Source organism: Taudactylus pleione, unplaced genomic scaffold (genome assembly GCF_031769625.1).
Source record: "Taudactylus pleione unplaced genomic scaffold, aTauple2 ptg000113l, whole genome shotgun sequence".
NCBI lineage: Eukaryota > Metazoa > Chordata > Amphibia > Anura > Myobatrachidae > Taudactylus > Taudactylus pleione.
The window spans coordinates 2,221,189-2,234,981 of NW_028284515.1; the positions used below are offsets into that span (position 1 = coordinate 2,221,189).

The window sequence follows — 13,793 nt, forward strand, 5'->3', positions numbered from 1 at the left end:
CTTTCTGTCAAAAATTTGAACTTGCTAGGGTAGTGTAATCTAAGATTTTTACACAAACCCCTCCCCCCCCATCTTTTAGCTGTGTCCTGTGCAAAACTCAACTCCAACCACAAACACATTACCATCATTGCAAGGACAGAATTGCAAAGCTACTTGTGTGCAATTTGCAATTCTGTCCTAAGCTGAATCAGGCCCAGTGTTGCTTTGGTTTTGCAATGAACACATACACAACTCAGAAATGATTGGAAAATTACCAGCTAAAAGGCTGTTGCCTGGCACCGAAGAAGACTCATCTGTATTTGTATGAATGAAATACATATATAATGCCCACGGTAGTAGTGCCCCCTATACAATGTGTAGTAGTGCCCCTTACACATAAAGACACTCAGATACATACACAACACTGTCCTTACCTGAATCCCCAATCCTGTGCCTGCCGCCGTCCGACAGCTCCTCACACTCGGCACTGTGGGAGAGACATCCCTACACCCACTACAGGAGCCGGAAGGCAGAGCTCGGGAGTGAGATTCAGCCTCCGGCTGTAGGGAGGGAGCCACCGTGCGCCCGCTGGTAACAAAATCTTAGTGGGCACCGGCAAATGAAGAAGGCGGCGGTGGTGCCTCTCCAACCTGGTGCTTACCTGCTGTGCAGGGCCAGCTGAGCATATCCTGCTCGCACTGCGCACACACACATGCACAACAGAAACAGTATAAAGCAACACAGCCAGTACTTCATACAGTAAACAGAGCCTCCAGGGACCGCCGTACAGTACACCTTCGCAGTGACCTCCATACAGTACACACCATTTCAGTGGTAGCCATAAAATACAGAGAGAATTTTTGTGACCACAACAAAATACAGAGAGCATTATTTGAGACCACCATATACTACATAGAGTAGTTTTGAGACCACTGTACAACACAGAGCACAAATAGTCCTCTCATCACTAAGTAACCCTTCCTCAAATATAATTAACTTTTTGTAAAATTAAAGGATCAGACCTATTTATTATATTGGTAACACAGGAGATATCATGGATATCTCCTGCTTACCTTGCAGCCCATGTATGATCCACATTCCCCATACACCAAAAGCTTTCAGAGCTTGACTGTGGCATTAGTCCCTGGTGCCCCGTTCCTTCCTATGGGATGGGGATATGGGTTGCAAAAAGGGATCCATCCAGATCTCTCTGCTCCTGTTGGCATGAACTCAGTTCACACATGCGCAATAACACTTCTGGGTCAAACCTGGCATTGTAAACTTTTGATACTACTAAGTAGTGGCTGAAGAAGAGTGAAAGGACATGCCTAGGATGATAGCCACATGCACAGATTGAAAGGAGACTTACGAAAAATACCAAAGATGTGTTCCAGATGACACATCTCAATAGACAGTCTACGCAATATTGGCTGCTTTTTGGAAGCAGAGCTTACATGAAAACATAATTGACACTCCCTCTATAATTAACATGATAAATGGACCCCTTAGAGAGGATATACATATATATTGTATATGGAAGAAAAAGCGAACGCTCAGGTATTAGTAATCAACTTAAAATTGTAAATATCTCAAAATACAACCTTCAGTTTATTCACACTCCTCACCCCCTAAGTGAGTGGCAGCTCTTAACCAATAATTTATGATGGTAGGTCACAATTAAAGAAATAGTGAAAGTGAAGGAATAGCGCCTACTAGTGTGTGTTAAATAACCATCCCACCCAACAAGTGTTTAGTAATGAATTCTTCGCTTATCTTGGTCTTATTTCAACATGACCGACCATAGAATTAATAAGATCAGCATAGAAACGAGAAAAAAAAAGAGGCAGAATATAGTGTGCTCTGTTTCAGCAAATTACACTGCAAGAAAACCAACAAATTTAAGCCAAGTAACAAAAGTAGTGAACTAAGAAATTCAGAAAAATGAGCGCTTATCTGTTTATAGAGGAATCACAGGTCCAGTGTCACAGACCCAAAGCATTTCCCCACGATGAAGTCTACTTCATAGACAAAACGCGTTGGGTCTCTGACACTGGACCTATGATACACACTATGTTCTACCTCTTTTTCTCTTTAAAAACACAACACATGGAGATATCGGGAAGTTAACTTCTGTTGGTTGGCAAAAAAATAATAACCTCACTTTTTGGAGAAATTAAGGGGTACATTTACTAAAGGTTGAGTTTGGGGCAGGGGCAGTCTTGCCGGGACCTGTAGGGCACGTGTAAAAACACTATATTTTAACTCTTTCATTACTATTGCCAAAGTCCAGGGGGCGTGGAGAAGAGTCCTAGGCTTTCAGCCCATAACTGGTTGTTAGTGGGGATGGTGGACCTCCTTTTTTGGGTAGGGAGGGGATACCCACTTCCCTAAGGATTCTAGCTATAAACTGACCAGTTTGAGGCTGGTTGTCGTTATGGCAGGGGATCCCACGCTGTGTGTCCTCCTGCCATAGCTTCAGCCCCGGCTGGTTCAGCCTGGTGCTGGTTTTTAGAAAATAGAGGGAACTCCAGGCAGTTTTACCCCCTACTAGCTTAGGCTTGGAGGCCCAGAGCTGATTATGGATTTATGTGGGGCCCCCACACATTTTTTTTTTTTAACCATTTTTACACATCTTCAACAAACAAAGCTTGCACAGATCATAGTGATCTGTGCAGTGCTTCCACTCCACAGCAGATTAACGGTGGGTTTGCTGTCAAATATGCTGCAGAATAGGGGGAAAAAAAATCTGATGGGTATCGTTAGTGCTTGACGTGTGCCGGTATACAACGTTATGGTACACCGGCACTTCCAGCACCGAGCCACCCGGTGCTCAGCTGGGCTGGAGAGGCGCTGCTGCTGCATTCTCCATATGCCAGACGCCTGATGAGATTTTGCTATCAGTGGTTGCCTGGCGGCTCCATAACTGCAGGCGCAGGATGGAGCTTACTCCTGAGCTCTGCCTTCTGACTCCTGCAGTGGGTGTTGGGAGAGATGTCATGACATCTCTACCATAGTGCTGAGCGAGAGGAGCAGTCACAAGATGGCGACAGGAGCAGGAGTGGGGCTTCAGGTAAGTATGTTTGTGTGTGTCTGTCTGTGCTTCTTTATGTGTAAGGGGCACTACTACAAGGGCACTACTACTGTGGGCAATGTATAGTGGGGACTGCTACAGTGGGCAATGTATAGGGGCCACTACTACAAGGGGCACTACTGTACTACTGTGGGCAATGTATAAGGGCCACTACTACAAGGGGCACTACTACAGTGGGCATTGTATAGGGGGCACTACTACAAGAGGCACTACTACTGTGGGAATTGTATAGGGGGCACTACTACAAGTAGCACTACTACTGTGGGCATTGTATAGGGGGCACTTTTAATGTGGGCAACGTATAAGGGGCACTCCTACACCATTGTTTAATAGTGAAAAAGGTGGCAAGCTGTGTCTCCCACTTTGTATAGTTAGCCAGATGTCTTTTTATAATGATAATGATAATGTTAATGATAATGTTTAAAAGGAATCACACAATTACTCGCAAGTTCAGAAATAAAATAAAATGGAAGAAACAAACCACTCAGACTTCGTTGACTTAAGTGGTTCTGGGATGGGAGTGTCCCAATGACGAATTTTGGATCATCTGTACCTTTTGATAGTCCCACGCAGAATGAAAAACAAACTATAGTTGAATCACATATTTATGTCTGCCTTTCCAGGCTGCTCTGGGTCACTCCCCTCCCTTGGGATAGTTTAACCCTTCCACTGTTAAGGTGACTGTAACTCAGTGTTTCTTGGTCACCTGAGCAGGGGTTAGGTAACTGCTCACTCCCTCCTGTTTGAAGCTCAGAGGTTAGGAGAGAGATTCGACACCTTGCTGGTCGGTCTGTCTCTTGTTGGCCTGTAAGCCTGACCCCCTGTGGGGTTATAATCAGTCCCCCGTCTTTGATCTCTGACCCTACATAGAACACAGAGCTCTTAATGATGGCTTATCAAGGGCCTCGCTAGATGTCACACAAACATTTTTCTTATATGCCACATACAATTGAACACATTTATGAAGTCAAACCTGCATCAGCTTGCAAAAATGGTTAGTACTAGGTGGGTACAAAGTACAAACCACTGAGACTATTTCATGGGATGGCAACTAAAATGTTATATAAATTCGGCCCTAAGTTCACAGAAGAGTCCGGCAAATTCCTAAATGTCTAAGGAAGGTCTATACTTAATCATGGGGCAAGAAATATCTATTTCTCTTAATCGAAAAACAAAAAACTGATAACATGTGTATACAGGATGTTCACGTGTCTGGCCTTTCTGCGTGACTTGTTACTTTCCATGACTCTATTGGGGCTATAGGACTATAAGGTTATGAGATGCACAGTATATCACTCTGGGGTTTCCTCTCCTGTTTGATTAGCAAGGATTACCTCAAAGTGGAGTTAATGGATTACTAAAGACGAACCAATCGGTACGATCCTGACAATGGGCACCACTAATAGATGCTGCTGCATCCTCTTCTGTGTCCACCTCAGATTTAGCCCCAATAACTGCTCTTAGTTGGTGGGAAGCTACAATTTGTCTTTGTCTGAATGGATGGGATCCACAGTAAATCGGTTAACTTCTAGGGAAGTTTCCGCCCCCTTCAGCCAACCTTTTGTGTGATTTGTGTAGTGAGCAGGACTCTGTCTAGGAAGGAGGGTTGCTAATGTTTAGAAGTGACCAATGATGTTTTGGTGATTATGGGATCTATGTACTAAGCCTTGGAGATAAAGTATCAACCAATCAACTCCTAACTGACATTTTTCAAACACAGCCTGTAAAGTGACAGGAGCTGATTGGTTGGTACTTAATTGACATCTTCTTTATCTCTCTCTCCAAGGCTTAGTACATAGACCCCTTACTTTCCCATATAGATCTAAGGAACAGTGACTGACGCAATGCACAGTTATGGACACTCCATGCGCAGGATTGTATTTAAGTGGAAAGTAGCTGCCTAAGAATATAATCTGTGGTTGTGACGCAGTGAAATTAAATGTCACAGACTTTGAGTTTTATTTTTTATTAAGTTCAGTTTTCCATGTATTTTCTTTTTCATAATAAAACTGTATGTTCACATTTAATAGGAGGCATCTAAAAGCTTTAGACAGGCTCTGGACGTTTTGAGCCAATCAGATGACAGGTCATCCATCTCTGACAGGGCTGAAGTTTACTACATACTGGGCCTGTGCTACATGGAACAGTTTAAATTCTTACAGGTGAGTGAAATTATATTGCCTGCTTGTGACTTTTCCTTGTACATATGGCATTACTGAGCTTATGTAACTGCAGAAATCACACTTCCACTGTGAAGCATAGCACTTATATTACACCTAGATCTTGAGTGTTTTTTGGAACAACTTAACTTTACGAACAAAAGTTGCTGAAAACAAAATGTTTTACTTCAAGCTGAAAATTTAACCTATTCATTGCAAAAGGTATAGGGATATTTTCTCACTAAATAGGTGGTGTAACACATCAGTTTGAGCAACATTCCCGTGATCGTACTCCTTAACATACACAAAGGGGGGAATTTACTAAGAACTGTGTTGGTACGATTTGGTGTTTTTCAGTGATAAACCCGTGAGTGTTCAAATCAAGAATTTACTAAAGGACAACCCGCATGGTTTTAGCATGTCAAACGCGACTTTGCACTCCAAATCACGACATATCAACATCGGACAAAACGTTGGATAATTAACATTGACATCAATGCAAATCATAAATTTATTATGAATCGTGTTGGACAAAACGACCAAAGTCGCACCAAAATCACAACACAATGCACAAAATGAATAGACTATCAAGTAAATGCCGTGTTTGCTTGTGCAAACCATTTCAATTAGGACAGTTTCAATCATGATGCTTAAAACAGCCGCCCAACTCAGCTGCAGCACTTTCTGTAATTCCAAACATGGCTCAGGCAGGCTATTTTGTCATGTGGATTGCACCACTCACTCAAAAGGCACAGGAGCAAGAAACAGAACAGAGGAACCAGCAGGTAGAGATGCCGCAGGGCCAACGTAGGCCTAGGTTCTTTCGTGGGTGGTTAAATCTCAATGCAGTGTCTGATGACGGGGTCATCCAGATGTTCCGCCTCAACCGCAATAACTTAATGCACCTTGTTAAAACTCAGCTTGAGCCAGATACTGCATGGTCACGAGCCATATCGGGCCTACATAAACTGCTATCTGTTCTGCACTTCTTTGCTACTGGGAACTTTCAGTTAGTGACGGGGAGGGTGGTTGGAATATCACAAGCCACCTTCTCCCACTACCTGGCCCAAGTCCTAACCGTACTCCAGACCCACTCCTACACCTATATCTGCTTCCCTAGCCAGGAGTCACAGTGGCATGATGTCAGGTTAGCTTTTTATAGCATCTCAGGCATGCCAAATGTCCTGGGTTTTATACACTGTGCACATATTGGGCTGAGACAACCTAGGACTAGGGCCCTCATATACTTAAATCGCCATCATGAACATTCAACCAACATGCAGGTGGTTTGTGATGCAAAACAATGAATCCTGAGTGTTGTGGTGGGCTATCCTGGCTCATGTCATGATGCATTTTTTCCTCAGCCAGTCATCCATCTATGCTAAATTTGAGGCGGGATAAATGGCAGAAGGATGGCTGATGGGTAAGTACACATTCATATGGTTACATTGTCACTATACACCTACAAATTATGTCATGTTATCCTTCATCTGGCCTCCTCATACCACTGTCCTCCATCACTACAAAAACAATAAACACAGTAAAATAAAAGAAAAACTAACCACCTCCAACACCACACACTCTTCACACACACCACACAAACATAATGAGAAGACGAAAATGAAGACACACTGTAAAAACTAACTAGACAACAAAATAAAGCAGGCCGAATTACAAGACCAACCATCAATCCCAAAATAGCTCAACAGCTTTCCTCTCCAAATACCGTACACACTCCTCTCATTACAAGCACCACCAATGCACATGTTTTGGCGGTTTTGGGGCATATTTATTAGGGCTTGGTGACGACACAGGAGCATGTGTGACTTTGGACCAATCGGAAGAGTTTTGTGAACGTGTTGCAATTTGCCTCCGATTACATTGAGATTTCTGTTGCCTGATCAAGTGCATCCACCATTTGAGATTTGATGTGCGAGTTTCAGTGCATCCAGGATTTGTCAATTCATGTGCAATTTAGGGTTAATACGAGTGAACTCGCACCCGCCACAACACGGTGAGTATCACCATCAAATGCCAATAGTCAGGCAAATGCACTTATTAGTAAATTTGTAATTTGCGGCAGAAAACATTCTGGTGAATCATAAAAGGTGGATGCATCTGAACATGCAACAGAAATCTCAAAGCTGCGATTAGGGATTGCACACCAACACAATTCTTAGTAAATTCCCCCCCTAAGGGCTTTCATTAGTGTACAGAGCAAATCCATTAAAAGTGTGTCATATAGCAGTACAAGGGGTACGAATGCAATACTGTAATATTGTTTTGCAGCCAGGAAAAAAAACATCCTTATTCTGCATGTACTACACAAATACTCGGCAATTTTTTATATAGAGCGGCCCTGTAATAGTTAATTGGTAATCAGAGGCAGTTCTAGGGGCGGGCTAGCAGGGCCGTCGCTCGGAGCGCTGGCCCTTAGAGGGTGCCACTGAGTACCCAGAAGGAAAAAAACAGCACCGGTCCTATCCCCCTCCCCACGCTAGCCGCCGCAGGGAGGCTCCATTTGCCGGGCGCCCGCTGATATTTGTTACAAGTGGGCACCCGGCTCCCTCCTTGCAGCGGCAGCCGAAAGCCGGCTCCCGCAGAGAGCACTATGGGAGGGACGTCATGACATCTCTCCCATAGATCCGAGGAGCCGGAGCTCACTCCTGGGCTCCGGCTCCCGCAAAGAGCGTGTCATGATGTCTCTCCCATAGATCCGTGGAGCCACGGTCGGACCGGACGGCAGCGGACGCAGGAGCGGGGCTTAAGGTAAGTATTGTGTTTGTATTTTAATTGTATTTTTTTTTTCAGATGCACCAGCACTGGGGGCACGACTATAGGGGCATTACTACTGGGGGGATTACTATAGGGGGCATGACTATAGGGGTGCATTACTACTGGGGGCATTACAACTGTGGCCACTACTAATGGGGGCATTACTAATGGGGGCACTACTATAGGGGGCACTACTAATGGGGGCATTACAACTGTGGGCACTACTAGTGGGGGCATTACTATAGGGGACATTACTACTGGGGGGATTACTATAGGGGGCATTACTACTGGGGGCACTACTTACGGGGGCATTACACTGTGGGCACTACTAATGGGGGTATTGGTAATGGGGGCACTACTATAGAGGGAATTACTACTGGAGGCACTACTATAGGGGGCATTACTACTGGGGGCACTACTAATGTGGGCATTACAACTGTGGGCACTACTATAGAGGGCATTACTACTGTGGGCACTACTAATGGGGGCATTACAACCGTGGGCACTACTATAGGGACATTACTACTGTGGGCACTACTATAGGGGCATTACTACTGTGGGCACAACTATTGGGGGCACTACTATAGGGGACATTACCAATGGGGGCACTACTACAGGGGGCATTACCAATGGGGGAATTACCACTGCGGGCACTACTAATGAGGATACTGCATGGGGGCACCACTACTGGGGCACTACTACTACTACACTACACGCGGCTAGCGTGGGGGGGGGATAGGACCGGCACTATTTTTTTCCTTCATGTGTAAGGGGCACTACTACTGTGGGCCTTGTGTATAAGGGGCACTACTACTGTGGGCCTTGTGTATAAGGTGCACTAATCAGATGCACCAGCACTGGGGGCACGACTATAGGGGCATTACTACTGGGGGGATTACTTTAGGGGGCATGACTATAGGGGTGCATTACTACTTGGGGCATTACAACTGTGGCCACTACTAATGGGGGCACTACTATAGGGGGCACTACTAATGGGGGCATTACAACTGTGGGCACTACTAGTGGGGGCATTACTATAGGGGACATTACTACTGGGGGGATTACTATAGGGGGCATTACTATAGGGGGCATTACTACTGGGGGCACTACTTACGGGGCATTACACTGTGGGCACTACTAATGGGGGCATTACTAATGGGGGTATTGGTAATGGGGGCACTACTATAGAGGGAATTACTACTGGAGGCACTACTATAGGGGGCATTACTACTGGGGGCACTACTAATATGGGCATTGCAACTGTGGGCACTACTATAGAGGGCATTACTACTGTGGGCACTACTAATGGGGGCATTACAACTGTGGGCACTACTATAGGGACATTACTACTGTGGGCACTACTATAGGGGCATTACTACTATGGGCACAACTATTGGGGACATTACCAATGGGGGAATTACCGCTGTGCGCACTACTAATGAGGATACTGCATGGGGGGCACCACTACTGGGGCACTACTACTACTACACTACATGTGGCTAGCGTGGGGGGGGGTGATAGGACCGGCACTGTTTTTTTCCTTCATGTGTAAGGGGCACTACTACTGTGGGCCTTGTGTATAAGGGGCACTAATTTGAGCATTGTGTAAAAGGGGCAACACTGTGTGTTATAACATGAATAAGGGACTACTGTGTGGTGTAATTTGAATTGCTGATAATGTATTATAAAGGGAATTACTGTGTGTGGCACAATGTATTACACAGAGTATTACTGTGTGTGGCATAATGTATTATACAGGGCATTACTGCATGTGGCATAATGTGTTATACAGGTTATTACTGCGTATAGCATAATGTGTTATACAGGGCATTACTGCATGTGGCATAAGGTGTTATAAAGGCCATTACTGTGTGTCGCATAATGTGTTATAAAGGGCATTACTGTGTATGGCATAATGTGTTATAAAGGCCATTACTGCATGTGGCATAATGTGTTATACAGGGCATTACTGCGTGTGGCATAATGTGTTATAAAGGGCATTACTGCATGTGGCATAATGTGTTATAAAGGGCATTACTGCGTGTGGCATAATGTGTTATACAGGGCATTACTGCATGTGGCATAATGTGTTATAAAGGGCATTACTGCATGTGGCATAATGTGTTATAAAGGGCATTACTGCATGTGGCATAATTGTTATAAAGGGCATTACTGCGTGTGGCATAATGTGTTATACAGGGCACTATTGCATGTGGCATAATGTGTTATGAAGGGCATTACTGTGTAAAACATACTGTGTAAGGCGCATTACTGCACATGGCAATTATTCATCATGAGGGGAGAGCTTGGGGGAAGCCCAGCACCTTCGTAAGTGCTGGGCACGCCCCATAGTGTGATGAATTGGGGGTGTTCTGCAAGTACACAACCCCTTTCCGGAAGTGTGCGCAGAGGAATGCCATCTAAAAAAAGTTATTCCTCTATTTATTTATTTTTTTAGGGGGGGGGGGGGGCGCAACCGGGAACCGTCACCCTGAGCTCCACAATGTCTAGAACCGGCCCTGTTGGTAATATTACTAGTGTGAAGAGAAAACTTTAATTAATGCAATAATTCAATATATGATTATATGGGGTGAATAATACACCCCATATAATCATAGTGTACTTAGAATTTATTTCAGCACCATGGATAGCATGGTAGGATCCTCAATGTTATCCATGGTTTCCAAAGATATTTTAAAAGCAGCCCAGTGTAGGTGATTACTGACAAATGCAATGATAGTTCTGTAAAAGTCTAAATGAGTGGTTTTTGCTTTGCTAATAGAGGTAATCCATGAATACAGTGGTAATGCCTTTTATGATGGCATTTCAGTTGCTGTCTCAGGCAATAGGATGGTTAGAAAACACACCTGCCGATATCCTATATATCCATTACACATTGAGATAATTCCTTCTGCACGCTCCATGCAGTACTTCCCATCTACTGACAAACATTTATGTATTTCCAGGCTTTGGAGGCTCTGACATCTGCTGCGAAAGCCCGCTCAGGTTATTGTGACGCCTATTATAAACGTGGGCTGTGCCGTATGCATCTGCAGCAAGCAAAGTGTCTGCTAGATTTCAATAAAGCTCTTGAGATTAACCCTAAACATTTCCAGGTAATATATTTAGTAGATATTGTAACATGAGTATCTATACTAATATAATAAGAACGTTGAGTCTGTCTGTTTGTTCTAAGTTGGCGCAAAAACTACTGAACAGATTTTCATGAAAACTGCATCATTTTGTAGTGGAAACACATAGAAATAACTTGCACTTTGTTTCATTTTGATCCATCAAGTTAAAGCTTTGCAATACCAAAAACAAAATGTATTGACATCATTAATGCAAGAGATAGGGGTAGCACCATGCGCGGCTGGTAATGGGGGAGAGGTGCTTTGGGCCCACGTTCACTTGAATAGGATAGGTTACATACAGTTGTGTCCACGTACATCTATGCTCCATGTGCTACAAGTCGCATTACACATAATGTGTGAGTGCTGTGTGCAGGGGCAGAATGGGAATTTAAAGTGGCCCTGGAAAACACTTGGAAAGTGGGTGTGGCCTAATGTGACATTCTATGCCCGCAAGCCTCTCCCCCTGTTTTTATCCATGCATGCCCACATTTTCCTACCTATATGATTTCTCTGCAACGGAAAAACCTCTGAAAAAATTGATCCTCTCAGGACAGGAAGTGTAGTATTCACTATTCATGCAGGAGATCACATGGTCTGGAAACCGCCTGTTTGTGTCGCAATAAAGCCAATGTTATCATCATGCAACAGATGTTGAACTAGATAATAAATTGTAACAGAAGTTTGGGGGCAGGACAAAATGTGAGTTTCCCATATCAAACAATTTTATATCAATAAAATATATTTGGTCATTTGGTACCATTTGCATCAGTGATATGGTTTCATTAGAATTGTTGTCTTACTGATGATTACTGTCCTCCAGTCTTTTCTTCTAATAGTACCCGTGGTCCTACCATCCTCTATGTGTGTCTCCTGCACCATCGCCTTGTTGTGTCTCCAGCCCATCCGCCCCCTACGCCTCTCCAGAGCCACTCCCCTGATTCTCTCCAGCAGCATCCTCCTTTGTCTCCCCAATTCCATAATCTTGCATCCCCTTAGCACCATCATTCTGCGTCTCCCCAGAGCCATCATCCTGCCATAGCACAGAATAGCCCCCCTTCCCCACACACAGATCATCTTCCCTTAGCACAGAATAGCCCTCTCCCCCATAGCCAGAACATCTCCCCGTAGCAGAGAATAGCCTCCCTCCACCACAGATCATTATCTCCCCTCAGCACAGAATAGCCCCCCTCCCCCACAGACAAATCATTGTCTCCCCCTAGTACAGCAGATCCCCCCTCCCCCAGATCATCATCTCCCCGTAGCACAAAATAGCCCCTCCCCCACAGACTGATCATCTCCCCTTAGCACAAAATAGCCCCTCCCCCACAGACTAATCATCTCCCCTTAGCACAAAATAGCCCCTCCCCCACAGACTGATCATCTCCCCTTACAGAATAACCCCCCTCTCTCTCAGACATCATTCCCCCCCAGACTAGTACAGTATAGCCCCCAGACAACGTCCTCCCCATATCCATCTCCCGATCCTAGCTGTCAGTTAAAGTTTAACTACACAGCATGGGGAGGGGACAGAGTGGAAAGGCACAATCGGGGCTGGCAGGCGGCAGCTTATGGCGACTCCCCCCCGTTACTTACCTGCCGCCCCAGGCCGCAGATCCCCTCTTCCTCCGAGGTGCCTGGCATGTGACGCAGCACTCCTCCCTGGGTGGGCACTTAAAAGTAAAGCCTCTACTCGCGATAGCTGTGACAGGCAGCCCGCAGGTAAATTCAATTAGCCACGACTTTGCAGCAAATTCCTTAATAACGCAGCTGAAAAAGTCGCTTCCGTGACTTTTTGCTATTCAGTTATAAAGCCATGTTACGTTAACAGCAAATTCAATGGTAGTTAACGGAACTTTTAGTTCGCAGCCCCTAAGTAGGTGAAACATATTGACAAAAAAATCACACCCTTCCCTTTCATTTTTCAGGTGATTTTCCTTAAAAAGCTCAAAAAAGAGTTGAATTATGTGGGACGTGTATTTTGGGGTTTTGTAGATGGGCGATACAGATGTTTTTTCTCAATATGTTAGAAATTTTCTTACAAACAGTAAAAAAACATTACAGACATTTTTCTGTACTCTAAAATAGTCTAAAGGCTTTAATTTGGAGAAAAAAACATTTGCCGTTTGATGCCTTTTAAGAACCTCTAATACCTTGATCATGGCCACTAAAAACCTTCTATAGTGTTATTTCATCTCATTTGCCATGTTTTTGGTGTTCACAGTCCATTTTTCATGCACCCACCAGGTCGCACTATGTAGAATTACCGCACGAGATTGGCTTGAATTGTCATGAATAGGCTTTTACAATTTTTCAGTGCCCGCCTCCTGCTATAAAATGATCCAAATTGCAGCTTTGAACAGCAAAGGCACTGACACAATGCTGCTTTCATGGTACCGCGCCCCCCACACCTGACAACAGAGAAAATAAGTCTAGGGTGATTTTCATGGGAAGATGTAGTTCTGGGATAATTCGGCTCCAGTTTGCTAAAGTTCCCCAAAAACTATTAAAAACTTATTTAGTAGTAATATTTTGTGAAAAGACCTGTTTTATTCTTGATAAAAAATAATTTTAAATTAATTACTCAACTCTTTATCAAATGGATAATATGAATAAAAAATATTGAGTGACATGTTCTTTAATGCAGGACATATGTAA

At 44.2% G+C, this 13,793-nt stretch overlaps 1 protein-coding gene across 2 annotated transcripts in view; it reads left to right on the forward strand.

Moving 5' to 3' along the window:
• The window catches only part of TTC6 (tetratricopeptide repeat domain 6), a 297,795-nt gene that overhangs the window by 227,799 nt on the left and 56,203 nt on the right, over positions 1 to 13,793 (forward strand). For both annotated transcript variants that reach the window (XM_088471191.1, XM_088471190.1), the window contains 2 exons: positions 5,101 to 5,232; positions 10,971 to 11,120. In XM_088471191.1, the coding sequence (XP_088327317.1) occupies positions 5,101 to 5,232; positions 10,971 to 11,120 (282 nt within the window). The remainder of the gene's footprint in view (positions 1 to 5,100; positions 5,233 to 10,970; positions 11,121 to 13,793) is intronic.